The sequence below is a fragment of the Aplysia californica genome, unplaced genomic scaffold, assembly GCF_000002075.1.
Source record: "Aplysia californica isolate F4 #8 unplaced genomic scaffold, AplCal3.0 scaffold00081, whole genome shotgun sequence".
NCBI lineage: Eukaryota > Metazoa > Mollusca > Gastropoda > Aplysiida > Aplysiidae > Aplysia > Aplysia californica.
The window spans coordinates 456,768-470,383 of record NW_004797351.1 but is presented as its reverse complement, the minus strand read 5'-3'; the positions used below and the strand labels follow the sequence as shown (position 1 = coordinate 470,383).

General features: G+C 41.5%; 1 protein-coding gene across 1 annotated transcript in view; it reads left to right on the top strand.

Annotated features, from left to right (window-relative positions):
- Nucleotides 1–13,616, top strand: part of LOC101862712 (leucine-rich repeat and coiled-coil domain-containing protein 1) — a gene marked incomplete at its 5' end in the record, with an annotated part of 174,948 nt that overhangs the window by 77,629 nt on the left and 83,703 nt on the right. The window contains 2 exon segments of the mRNA XM_005094432.3: nt 5,131–5,270; nt 6,435–6,551. Of these exon segments, the coding sequence (XP_005094489.3) occupies nt 5,131–5,270; nt 6,435–6,551 (257 nt within the window).

Here is a 13,616-nt window from a genome sequence, read left to right as displayed (position 1 = left end):
CAGCCACATCCAATGGGGAAGCTCTGCAGCCGACTCCAAGGTCACTGCAAAGAGGCACCTCTACTCGCCTGAGGATATCAAACAGTTCAAACATATGTTTGAATGTCCGGGAACAATGGCAATTCGAATGGAGTTATTTGGACGAGTGGAGGTGCCGCTAAGCATATTGACAATGGAGCCGAAAAAGAGCCTCGCTCTCGCTCGAAGATTTCTTCGTGAAGTCCGTCAGGCCCATTAAGGAAACGATCATCATCATCATCATCATCATCATCATCTTCATCATCATCATCTTCATCATCACCATCATTTCGCAATCACCGTCATCATCATTTTTGTTATGATCATCACCACCATCATCGCAAAGTGACAGATCTGAAACAAACATCGCCGATCATGTTTCTTTATTCATTTTTCCGTTGTAATGCTATTCAACAAAGTATATTTGTTACAGTGTTTTGACATTTCTGTCAAAAGTACAATACGTCAACAGTGACCTTACCTCCAGAGAGCGGTGCTCTTCTTTCTTTAACGGCCCCTGTTTGTATGACTTTGCTACACCCATGTACAAGGAAAATCGTATTACTGTTAATAACAGACGGTGTCAACATACATATAAATAGCATTCGTATAGCGCATGTCCCCTCTCGAAAGCAAGCTCTATGCGCTTTACACTATATTATGATTACTCCAGTAAACCATAGAACACTCAGTAACATTTTCAGCTTCCCGGGAAACATGCAGTGCAAGCAGCTGGTTAAGCCCTCAAATACTAACAAACTGACAAGATATTTCACTGTCTATAGCTGGGTACCCATTCCCACCTGGATGAAGTGGGGAAAATTCGTGTAAAGTGTATTTCCCAAGGACACAACGTCGGGCCGGCGGCTCGAACCCCCGAACCCACAACCTCATGATTACGAGTCCGGTAGCCTAACCACTAGCTCACCGACGCCGTAGGTTACAAATAGACACGACTTGTTGCGAGTGGCTCTATCCAGCTAGGCCTCCCGATTTCTCCCGGTTTCTGGGGGCCTAGGGCTCTATCTATCTGCTAACTGATGTTTTGGTCGAAATGTGTATACCTAGCTTTATTGAGAATAAGCAGAGGCAGCTGCCCCGGACATTTGTTAGAGAAGATCTGTCGGTTTAAGAGTATGTATGCGTGCTCGTGTGTGTGTGTGTATGTGTGTATGTGCACATGTGCTTGTGTTTGTGTGTGCGTTTCAGTGTATGTGCGTGTGTAGGTGTGTGTAGGTGTGTGTATGTGTACATGTGCTTGTGTTTGTGTGTGCGTTTCAGTGTATGTGTGTGTATGTGTATGTGTGTGTGTAGGTGTGTGTATGTGTACATGTGCTTGTGTTTGTGTGTGCGTTTCAGTGTATGTGTGTGTATGTGTGTGTGTAGGTGTGTGTATGTGTGTGTGTAGGTGTGTGTATGTGTACATGTGCTTGTGTTTGTGTGTGCGTTTCGGTGCGTGTGTGTGTGTGTGCGCGTGTGTGTGTGTGTGTGTGCGTGTGTGTGTGTGTGTGTGTGTGTGTGATTGTGTGCCTGCAATTGTCTTATATCATGTTTGTGTGAAAATATCCAATGGCCGAACCAGCTGCCCACTTATCCCCTCCCCTTGCGTAGTAGGTTATGGGAACTTAGTGCTGACCAGCAAGCGTAAATACCTGTCTCAACTGTAGGAAAACCACATCTAACGGTCTGTGCTCATATGTATGTTTGTGGGTGATTGGCGCCGCGTGCTCTGGTGTAGTTTGCTCCTTCTTTCCTATCAAACGTCTATCATCCTTATCTCTCCTCCTCTTTTTTGTGTTTGTTACTCTCTTGTAACGCATCTAATTTACGGCACGTATATGACCTTATTGTGTTGCAAGTGCCGTAAAACTCGTACTAAAACAAAATGCATGTTTGTGGTGTTCAATACAGTGTATCATGTCTTCTCTCTTTCTTCCTTCTTCCTTACTCTTTGAGTGTCGGTGGTTGGCGGATACTCTGGTGTGGGTTACCCCTTCTTCCTATCAAACATATATTATTGTCCTTATCTTTCCTCCTCCTTTTTAGTGTATATTACTCTCCAGCAACACCTTTGAAAAACCTCTGCACTTGTATGACCTAATTGAGTTGCACGTGCCGTGACACTTTTACAAAAATTAAAATACGTCTATCGTCTTTACCTCTCCTTTTTTTTATTTGTATGTTACTCTCTTGTAAACCCGCTTAACATCGGCACTTATATGATCCAACTATGTTACAAGTACGTAACACTTTTACTAACACTGTTTACGTATTGGATGGTTGACTGGTGCTTTGGTGTGGCTTGCTCCTTCTTTACTCTAAAATGCATGTCGTCCTTATCTCTCCTCCTCCTTTTTTTGTGTATGTTACTCTCTTGTGGCACATCTATTCTGCGGCACCTATTTGACCTTATTGTGTTGCAAGCGCCGTAAAACTCTTACTAAAACCAAAAAGTTCTTTACGTCTGAAAACCACAGCACCAAGCAAGAGCCCTGTCACAGTAACAACCTCTGCTGCTCTGTAGGGCGTAGAATTCGTACTCACAGAGACGGCTGTCTGGGGTCACTAGTACAATCAGATACTATTTCGATAGCGTCCCTCTTTTATTTCTGTCTGTCCGTCTTTCTTGCTTTTTTCCAGAACCAAAACACCAGTAGTGTCGTCGCGAAGTGCCTTTCTTTCCTTAAATAAACAAAATAAATGTCAAGACGGACAAAAGAGACCAAATACGTAATACAATGTAGATCACTTTCTATGAAGACGCACTTTTTGGGGCACTTTAAAAAAGAAGCATAGCTTTGCGATAGAAACAGATTTCTCTGTTATATTTGCCTTATTTAAAAAGACAGGCAACAGCATTAAAAAAGTAATATATTATGAACTATACAAAATTATTGTTCTGTTGATTTGTGTCTGATGGTTCGAAATTACATTTGACTGCTGATCGGACATATTATTTGTCCACTACGTCGATAGGGAATTAATAGGATGGTCGATGATGGTGTGTTTCCCTCCTTGTTGTAGTCTCATTAACCACGAAGTCCCACGTACTGGTGTTTACCTTTTCTTTCTTCTTTCTTCTTTTCTGCATTCACCAGGAGAGCTGTCATGACTACGTTCTTCTTTCTTCTTTTCTGCATTCACCAGGAGAGCTGTCATGACTACGTTCTTCTTTCTTCTTTTCTGCATTCACCAGGAGAGCTGTCATGACTACGTTCTTCTTTCTTCTTTTCTGCATTCACCAGGAGAGCTGTCATGACTACGTTCTTCTTTCTTCTTTTCTGCATTCACCAGGAGAGCTGTCATGACTACGTTCTTCTTTCTTCTGTTCTGCATTCACCAGGAGAGCTGTCATGACTACGTTCTTCTTTCTTCTTTTCTGCATTCACCAGGAGAGCTGTCATGACTACGTTCTTCTTTCTTCTTTTCTGCATTCACCAGGAGAGCTGTCATGACTACGTTCTTCTTTCTTCTGTTCTGCATTCACCAGGAGAGCTGTCATGACTACGTTTTCTTATTCAGCAGTAGGTTGCCTGACTCAAATAGCATCTGTCTGTGAGGACGTAGAGCATTCAGTGCAATAGCCTACTTGCTGCGACACCTTTTGATATTGTCGTCATCGCCTGTTCGCATCTCTGTGGTCTAACGGTAAGGTGCTCCGCAGTCCTACGCAATAGTCCCGAGTTTGATTTCCGAGTGGGAAGACATTTTTATCGGGTATCTTGGTCTGTCTGCTGAGATGCTGTATCCGTCTTAGACGAGGAATGCCCTGACAGGCAAGGTCGGATGCCCGCCCCCTAAATGATCTAACTTGTGTCGATTGGAGCATAAAAGCATCAAGAAATAGATTCTGTTCGATCGTCTCTCTTATATTTGCAGTTATTGTTATCGTTAATTGCTACGTGTGTCTGTGGTGCTTTGATGAAGCTATTTACTTTTTTTGAATACAAAAGACTTGAGCTCGATCCCTGCGTTTGGAAGGTAATTCTGACGAGCATCATTGTCTTCCACTGGGATGCTGTTTCCTTCTCAATCCGGACTGGCCTTGACAAACAGGGTCGAAACGGTCCGTCTCTCACAAAATAAAAATTAAAATTGTTGATGGGAGCTAAAACTTGCTCCAGGTTTTTTCTGAAGAAATTAATAATAATAATAATAATAATAATAATAGTAATAATAGATTGCATTTATATAGCGCTCTATCCTATACCAGTATAAGCTCTGAGCGCTTTACACCAATCACATAATCATTTAGACAAGAAAAAATATTTCACAGAAAAAAAAAGAAAACCAGTTCAACCACTTAACGAAGAACTTTCACAAACATGCTTCAACTGTATTCACGAAAGGACAGTTTTTTAAAAAATTGATAAATAAATGAGAATAAAAGGGAAAGCAAATGGGAGTTTTTTATGTCTGAGTTGGACCAGATATAGGCAGGGTCGCAGTAAACCGCCCCCGTGATGGTCTGAACTCAGGTGGATGGTGGCTTAAGATATTAAATTACTAGCCAGGGGCTCTCGTGGCCTAGAGGTTAAGGTGTTGGCCTCTCATTCAAAGGTCCAGGGTTCGAATCCAGGTAGTGACCGAAAAATTTTCTTCTCTAAAATTGTCTCCTTTCACCTCCTTTCACCTCCTTTCCTGCTTTCTAGCAATATTTTATCGCCTGCATTCGTCTCCTCTTTCTGCCCCCACCCCCACACCTCCTTTGCCCCCTCATCTGGGCTCCTGACTCTTTCTGCAGCCTTTCTACTGCTACTCCTTGACTCCTTCTTACAGCTGTCTTTCTGCCACACCCGTGATCTTCTGGTAGGAAAGATCTACACCTAGCCTTCTCGGACAAGGGTGAAAAATCCCAGAGGGCCCGTGTGCAAGTTGCGCACGTTTAAGATCCCTTGTTGGTCTAAAATCGATAAGAGTAGGCTTCGGCCGCCACCCGGGCAAAGTTCAAAATTTCTTACCAACTAAAAAGTATTAGGTGTGTTTCGCGCGCTCATATGATCTTATGCAGTTGCGAGCGCCGTAAAACACTTACAAAAAAATAATTATTTTAAAAAATAAAATACTAGCCTTTTATTGTCATGGTCTGATTTGTCCCATTTTGGCCCTCAGACGAAGCGACTCCAAGAGGCCCAGCAGCGAGCGTCCGCCATGAGCCGGGAGGCGGAAGTGCTGAGACACGCTGCGGAGAGTAGCAAGCTCAAGTTACAACAACTGCAGGAGACTTTGGCCACACGGGAACAGCAGCACAGGTCTGTGGACGACTGCACGCGTTAGGGGGGCCGGGGAGAGAGAGAGAGAGAGAGAGAGAGAGAGAGAGAGAGAGAGAGAGAGAGAGAGAGAGAGAGAGAGGGGTGGGGGCAGACAGATATAGACATATAGGCAGAGAGAGGGAGAGAGAGACAGAGGTAGATAGGCAGAGACAGATATAGACAGATAGGCAGAGAGAGAGACAGAGAGAGAGAGACAGAGACTGACGAGAGAGACAGAGATAGGCAGACAGACAGACTGATGGACAGGCAGGCAGACAATCAGCCAGACGGAGACGAGAGGGAGACAGATAGACAGACAGAAACTGAAGAATATTGGGAGGGCTGAAATATGGGGGAGACAGGTTGAAGGTACTTCTCAATATGGAGACGGTGAAAAGGGGAAAGGGGGGGGGGGTGAAAGAGTGAGGGGAAAAAAGATAGGGGATGAGAGTAAGAGACAGAATAAAGAGGGTAAGTGGGGGGGGGGGGGGCGAAAGATTTTAAAAAGAAAAATGGAGACACGCACACCCAAAGGAGAACCGAAACCAGGGGTAGAGAGGGAAGAGAAAGGGAAAGACAGACAGAATGGGAGGAGGGGGGTTGAGAAAGAGAATTTATGACATGGCGATGGCAATGATTATAACATCATCATTGTTTGTTACATAGTTATCATTATTGCATTATTGTTGTTTTTTATTATTGCTATCATCGACATTCTGTTATTCATGTACGGATCTTACTATTTTTGTATCAGTTTATCAATATTGTTAGTACCATTTTCACTGTGTTGATTGTGAAAAAAAAGTAGTTGTGTATCGCATTTTTGTAGGTCATCCTTATTTCATGGTACAAATGTCATTCTGTTGCTATTTAAGTTTCCCACTCGGGCATATATGGTCGCTTTTAAGCATGAAGAGGCTATCCTGAAAAAATCATGTTTTGAGAAAATCGAAGGTAAAGTGTTTGGATCTTTGTTCCGCTTCTTTTAAAAAACAAGGAGAGTTTTTCTCTATAACCAAACAAATATACACACCAATAAAACCAAACTTCTCCTATAGGTAGGGCAATGCCCGGTTTGGTGTAGGTCTAGATTTCTGGAAACCCCCGAAACCTGGGTTAGCCCGCTTGTCCTTAAAAGTGACCATATTATGTATCTGTACTTAGGCAGGAGATGCAGAACAGTTACAAGCTGGACAGCCCAGAGCTGCAGAAGGTCATCAGTGAACGAGTCCGCGCCGTGGAGCGCTCACACCAGGCAGAACTGGTCAAGCAGCAGGAGAGGTAAGACCCTTAGGACTCACGCCCACTTGTTACTTTTTGCCGACTCCAGGCAAAGCGTTGTATGCACATTAGATATTTATACAAAACACACCCTCACACATACACACACACACACACACACACACACACACACACACACACACACACACACACACACATACAGAGGGAGAGAAAGGGGGAGGGAGACAGAGAGTGAGAGGGAGGGAGGGAGAGAGAGAGAGAGAAAGGGACAGATAGTCAGGGAGGTGAGGTTGTGCTCAAATCACTGTTTCGTGTAGTCGAAACAAACACAGTGCCTTCATGCACACACTTATTTTGTGCATGTGCCGTTCACTGAGTTGGTATCTTGCTAGGCTGTTTTGCGAATGCATGACCTTTTTTAACTTGTCGCTTTTAAGCACAAGGGGGCTATCCCGGAAAATGCTGTTTTGAGAAAATCGAAGGTAACGTCTTTGCCCCTTTTTCAGTGTCTTTAAAAAACAAGAAGAGTTTTCTCTATAACGAAACAAATATACACACTACTGATACCAAACGTCTCCTGTGGGTAGGGCAATGCCTACTTTTGGTGTTCGCCAAGATTTCTATGTCCTATGCACTTTACAATCTATAGTATTACTCCAGCAGACCCTAGAATGCCCAGAAATGTTCTCGCCTTCTTGAGAAGAAAATAATACAAGCAACCGATTAGGATTAAGCGCTCAAAAACTAACAAACTGATAAGATCTTTCGCTGTTTATAACCCGGTATCCATTCCAACCTGGGTGAAGTGAGGAAAGAGTTTTCAAGGACTTTTGCAAGCTTCGACTGGTTTTTATCATAAGCTGACGTAAATCCGGTGGTCTTGCTTCTAAAATAACTGTAAAAGTGTCGAAAGTAACGTCTAAACAATATCCAACCATTTCGTTTTATTGGGTTAATCGACGCACAGGCCAGAAGAGACTCTAGTTGACCGATTGATATATCCGGCTAAATACTGATTCGAACTGTGTGTGATATGTATAATTGTCCTTTTTGATCGGCTGTCTTGCACAAAAGCTTTATCAGACTGAAAACTACACCTGTGTTTGCCTTCGCTTTGAATTCACCCCAACAAAAGAAACATTGGAGATGTTGCATATTGCACATTCGAAAGAAATGGGAAATCAGAGAACAATACTGAAATTGCTTTCTCATGAGGTGTCGTATTTTGTTTGAATTTCTTGAGATTGCCATTCGAAGTACCTTGATAAGAATGATAGATGTATGATATTAATAAGATATATAAACTTTACTGGACCTTTTTTGGATAAAGCACCCTCACACACATTCGCACATTCACTCACTCGCACGCGCACGCACACACACACACACACACACACACACACACACACACACACACACACACATACACCTCGGTGTGTATACCCACGCTTAGATATGTGCTCTTTCTAATAATTATTATTATAATAATAATTATTATAATAATTATTAATAATCATAATCATAATGATGATGATGATGATGATTATGATGATGATGATTATGATGATGATAATGGTAATAGTAATAATAATAACAATAATAATATTAATAATAATAATAATAATAATAATAATAATAATAATAATAATAATACTTTGTGCGCCAATGTTTGTCGATGACTAATGCATCTGCAGAAAAGAACGTTTCTTTAAGATGAAATAAAAGAAATAAGTACATGATGTATTCAGATTATGTATGCCTTCTACTATAAACAATAAGACCAATTCTAGCAGAGAAGAATTTGCCACACACATTTTGAACATCTAAAAGCTTCATTTCCACGTGTGGCCTTGCGGGCTACACTGTTGGCTTCCTCATTTCCTACCCGTGAAGCGGCCTCGTATGATTTGCTGCCCTCTGTGATTGTCGCTGTCCAACTGGACCTGTCAATAGCTAGGCTCTCCCTGTCAAGGGGTCAATGTTGGATCCTTCTGAGAAATTTTCAGGGTGTCTTTATTGCCCTTTTTTGTGCCGACGTAAAGCTTCTCCGAGGACAGCGTGGAATAGAATAGTGCTTTTGGGATTCTGAAATGAGGCATTCTTACGACATGGCCAGCCCAGCTAAGATGAGCCATATTGTGCTTATAGAACAGATTCTCGGATTTTGATTTGCTCTTTTGAAACATTTATCTATCTATCTACCTATCTATCTATCTATTTATCTATCTATCTATCTATCTATCTATCTATCTATCTATCTATCTATCTATCTATCTATCCATCTATCTATCTATCTATCTATCTATCTATCTATCTATCTATCTATCTATCTATCTATCTATCTATCTATCTATCTATCTATCTATCTATAATATTTATCTATGTATCTATCTATTCTCTCCGTCTATGTATCTATTTATCTATCTATCTGTCTATAATATTTATCTATGTATCTATCTATTCTCTCCGTCTATGTATCTATTTATCTATCTATCTATCTATCTATCTATCTATCTATCTATCTATATATATATATATATATATATATATATATATATATATATATATATATATATATATGTATATATATGTCTGTCTGTCTGTCTGTCTGTCTGTCTGTCTGTCTGTCTGTCTGTCTGTCTGTCTATGGCTTCTTCCTTTCCCTCTCTCTCCAGGTTATATAAGTAATTTTTTGTTACACGATTCTCGTCTCCTTTTTTTTAAACTATTGCCCTTACTGTTGCCAATGTCCCCAGTTGTTTACCTTGCGAAAAGCAACAATTGTATTTTGTCAGCATGGTGTCTGCCTCACGTGCAGAAGGCATATGTGAGGCAGCGTGGTGGAATCAGGCTCTCGTCAATTTTTGGGCATGTAGGGTTATTGGTATCATCTTAAAGCATGTTCAGATGTCTTTATTTGGATGAAAAAAATATCCATTTATCTTGAATACAAGTCGAGATATTTGCTAATGATGGAGGTGGGGGTCACCTGTTTTCAGCGATAAAATTAATGAGAAAATGGCTGCCAAATATTAGTTATTTCCTTAGCTTTAGAGTCCGTTAAAACTGAAAATTGACACTTTTTGTGCCTTTAAAAAATGTTTTTCAGAAAAATCTACACAGAAATGAGTTCTTTAATGGGCATGAAAGGTGTTGAGCCAAAAAACAAAAATTTGATGAAAATTCACAAACCTGTGGAAAAATGCAAGTTTCTTAAACTTTGATTATTTTGACAAGAGCCTGATTCCACCATGCTGCCTCACATATTTAGCTGCATGAGAACACAAAAAAGTTTGCGGCATCATGGATGAAATGCACGTATAAACAAAATAAGCCTCAGAAGGCACCGATGACAGAAGTGAGCTAGCTGAAATAAATTAAAATCACGATTTCTAAACATGGATGCCCTCCAGCATCCCCCTTCTTCTTCTCCGAAGGAAAAAGAAATGGAAAGAGAAGTTCTCTTAGCGAGCATCTTTAGCTGATTGATTGGCCACACATTTTTGAAACCTCCAAATGTGAGCCATCATGGTGAAATCAGGTGCTCATCGAAATAACGAAACAAAGAAACCAGCATATTTTTTGACCGTGTCGCAAATTTTTTATTTGTCTTTTTTATTTTTATTTTTCAAATGTTTTTAGCTTGGCAACTTTTGTTCATTTACAAACACATTTCTGTGTGAATTTTACTTTTTTTTTTAACCCATTAATCAAAGCCTCCCCCAAAAAATTGTGAACTTGCAGTTTCAAGGACACTCAAACACTGTAAGTCACCGAACTTTGGCAGGCATTTTCTCGCTTATTTAACCTCTGACATCAGGTGATTACCACCTTTCCGAATCGAAAATATTTCCACTTCAATTCATGATAGATTGGTGGGGGGGGGGGTCATCAAAAGCGAGACAAATAGTAGACAAGTCTTTATGTAACACCAATAACTCCGTATGCCCAAAAATTAACGAGCGCCTGATTCCACTGCGCCGTGACACGAATTTCTTAAACCTTTTTAACTTAACGTACTTGCTGGAGTCAAAGAAAAGTAGTTCCTCGATCCATCCATTCCTCCCACCTCTATGCTAGGTCCTCCACCGTCGCAACTTTTTTTCTCAAATGCGCATGGATCGCAAAACACCCAGACTTTCAACCAAAACAAAACCGTAATTTTGTTTCTTGCCTCGACCCTGATGTAAGACTAGACAAAATGGCCCATCTAATTTGGTGACTTTATACAATGGTCTGATACATCGCAAGGGAAATCGCCTTCCCCGTGCGCCGTCTCCATTTCGCGTATAACTTTCTCCCGCTGCGCTTCTTGGCTGGCTGTCTGATTGTTGGGATGTCGCTGCGATGAAAAAGCGACCGAGTTCTTCCAGGCTGATGACGTAATTGACCGGATACAGTTCCGCGGCGCTGACACACGGCCCGGTCACCCTTCCCAATGGCAGTCTATAATAAAGGGCTGTCTGGATGACCCGTACCGTATCCGTTTACTTTGGCGCCTTTGACACAGTCTGATCGTAGAATTACATACCTGCATTTTGTAAGTGGGATTTTGTTTGAGTTCGGTTGTTGTTGTTGTTGTTTTGTTTTTTGTTTTTTGTTTTTTTTGGGGGGGGGTTTATAGGATATTTTTATTGGTTTATTTGTTTCTTTGTGTTTGGTTGTTTTACCCAATAACCTTGATACCTTCTGTAAGGGTGTTGTATCCTTCACAGCTTGGGTTAACCCTATCCAATTCCCATTTCGTCCAATAGTAGTTTCTTGTCAACTTGACGCAAAACAGAGAAACTTCGAAGTCAAAGACATCGTCACTTCTTGAAATTTTTACACGATTTTTACATTGTTCGGACTCGTGTACTTTAACATCCACACAAACCACAGAATGGTGCCAGAAAAAAAAATGAAATGTATTTTGTCGGTGTGAATACAGGGCACCTCAAAAACATTATTGATTGTGCGGAAGTGGGTGTTCCCCTGCTTCCTGTCAGCTGTTCTGCACAGGCGTCTGAGATGTAGCAGTCAGGCGCTTTGCAGTCGCACCCAGGAGACCAACGTTTGATTCCTCAGTGCGAAGAATTTTTACTGAATATCTTTCTGCTGGAGTGTTGTATCACTCTCAGACCTGAATAGTTCTGATAGGCAGGGCTGAAGCCTTACTCCTAAATTGTTTCGGTATGGGCGAAAAACGCCTTCATTTATGAGGCAACGTGGTGGAATCAGGCGCTCGTCATAATAATCAAAGTGAAGAAACTTGCATTTTTCCGCAGGCTTGTGAATTTTTATCAAATTTTTGTTTTTTGGCTCAACACCTTTCATGCACATTAAAGAACTCATTTCTGTGTGGATTTTTCTGAAAAGCGTTGATTAAAGGAACAAAATTGAACATTTTCAGTTACAACGGACTCCTTAGCTATGGAAATAACTAATCTTTGGCGGCCATTTTCTCACTAATTTTACCTCTGAAAACAGTTGACCCCCACCTCCTTATTTCGCAAATATCTCGACTTGTAAAAAAGATAAATGGATATTTTTTTCATTTAAATAAAGATACATGAACAAGATTTAAGATGACACCAATAACCCTACAGGCCCAAATATTGACGAGAGCCTCATTCGACAACGCTGCCTCACATTTAGTTATTTTTCAAGAGTGCGTGTCATTTTCTATCCTCACAAAATTCACAATCGGAACAGAAAAAAATTAAATGTACTCAGTTGGTCCGGATACAGAGCACCTCTAAAAACATTATTGATTGTATGGGAGTAGATTTCATGCAGATTCCCCCTGCTTCTTATTCGGAATTCTGCACCTGACGCGTTTATGGTGTAGTGGTTAAATGCTTCGTGCTGCACGCGGGAGACGCATAGTTCGATTCGTTGTGAGGAAAATTTGTGTCAAGTATCTTTCTGCTGGGATATTGTATCCCACTCAGCCCCGGTTAGCTCTGACAATGGGTAGTTTGAGGGGGGGGGGGCGCTCTGGTGTAGTTAGTTCCTTCTGTCGTATCAAAATATTTATTGTCCTTATCTCTCTTTCTTTCGTTCTTCCTATCTTACTGTCAAGTACGAGAACACCTCTAATCTTCGGCACTTATATTATGTCCTATTCGTGTTGCAAGTGCCGAATATCTCTTGCTGAAACCAGACTGATGACCTGACAGGCAAAGTCGAAACCTTTCTCTTAAATAAATTAAACTCTGTCTACGAGGGCGTAAAAAGACCTACGTTTTATCCCCAAAAAATGACAGAGCACCTCAAAACCCCATCGATCGCACGGAAGGAAGTAGGCTAGATTTCATGTAGGCTACATCCTGTCAGCCGCCCAGCTATGGCGGACCTCGGGGAGTTCTCGTCATATCGCAAATCGTCGTAGGCGAAGGCAGCTCGGCGGAACGACGTTGGTAGTCTGTTTCCCCCCGGCCCTGGATAAACGTGTTAGTGAACCACAAACCGGATCCTGGTTCTCCCTGGCCTGCGTCGATTCGGAGCCCAGACGGGGACCACACAGGGCGTGTCTGATCGCTGACTGTCTGCCTGGCCGACGCTTTCAGCACCGAGTAACACCATCAGCAGACGCCTCTTGGGTTTTGTTTTGTTTTTTTGGCGATTTTTTTGTTTTCGTTTTTGTTTTTGTTTTTGTTTTTTGGGGGAAGGGGGGTGGGCGTTGTTGTTTTTTTTTTTTGGGGGGGAATTGTCTTTCATTTGTTAGTTTCGTGTGCGTGTGTGTGAGAGAGTGATGGTATGTATGTATGTTTGTCTGTGTTTTGTGTGATTTTTAAATTCTTTTTTGTTTGTTTGTTTATTTTTTCTATTTGGAAGGGGATTGGGGCGGGGAGGCGGTGTCAATTTCAGGATAAATCTGAAAATCGGGATTCCTGAAATTGTCCCAGCTTTGCCCGACTTCAGGCCGATCGTTAAGAAAGTGTTGCACTTTTATTTTAAAAACAGTCTTCGTACAGAACGTATGAGATGGAATGATCCGTCAATTCTGAATCCCTGCGCGCGGATCAAAAGCGTTCAGAAGTTGTTTTTTTCGTAGGCACCGTGGGTTTTTCTTCTTTTTATTGGGGGGGGATGTTTTTGTTGTGTTTTGTTTTGGGGGAG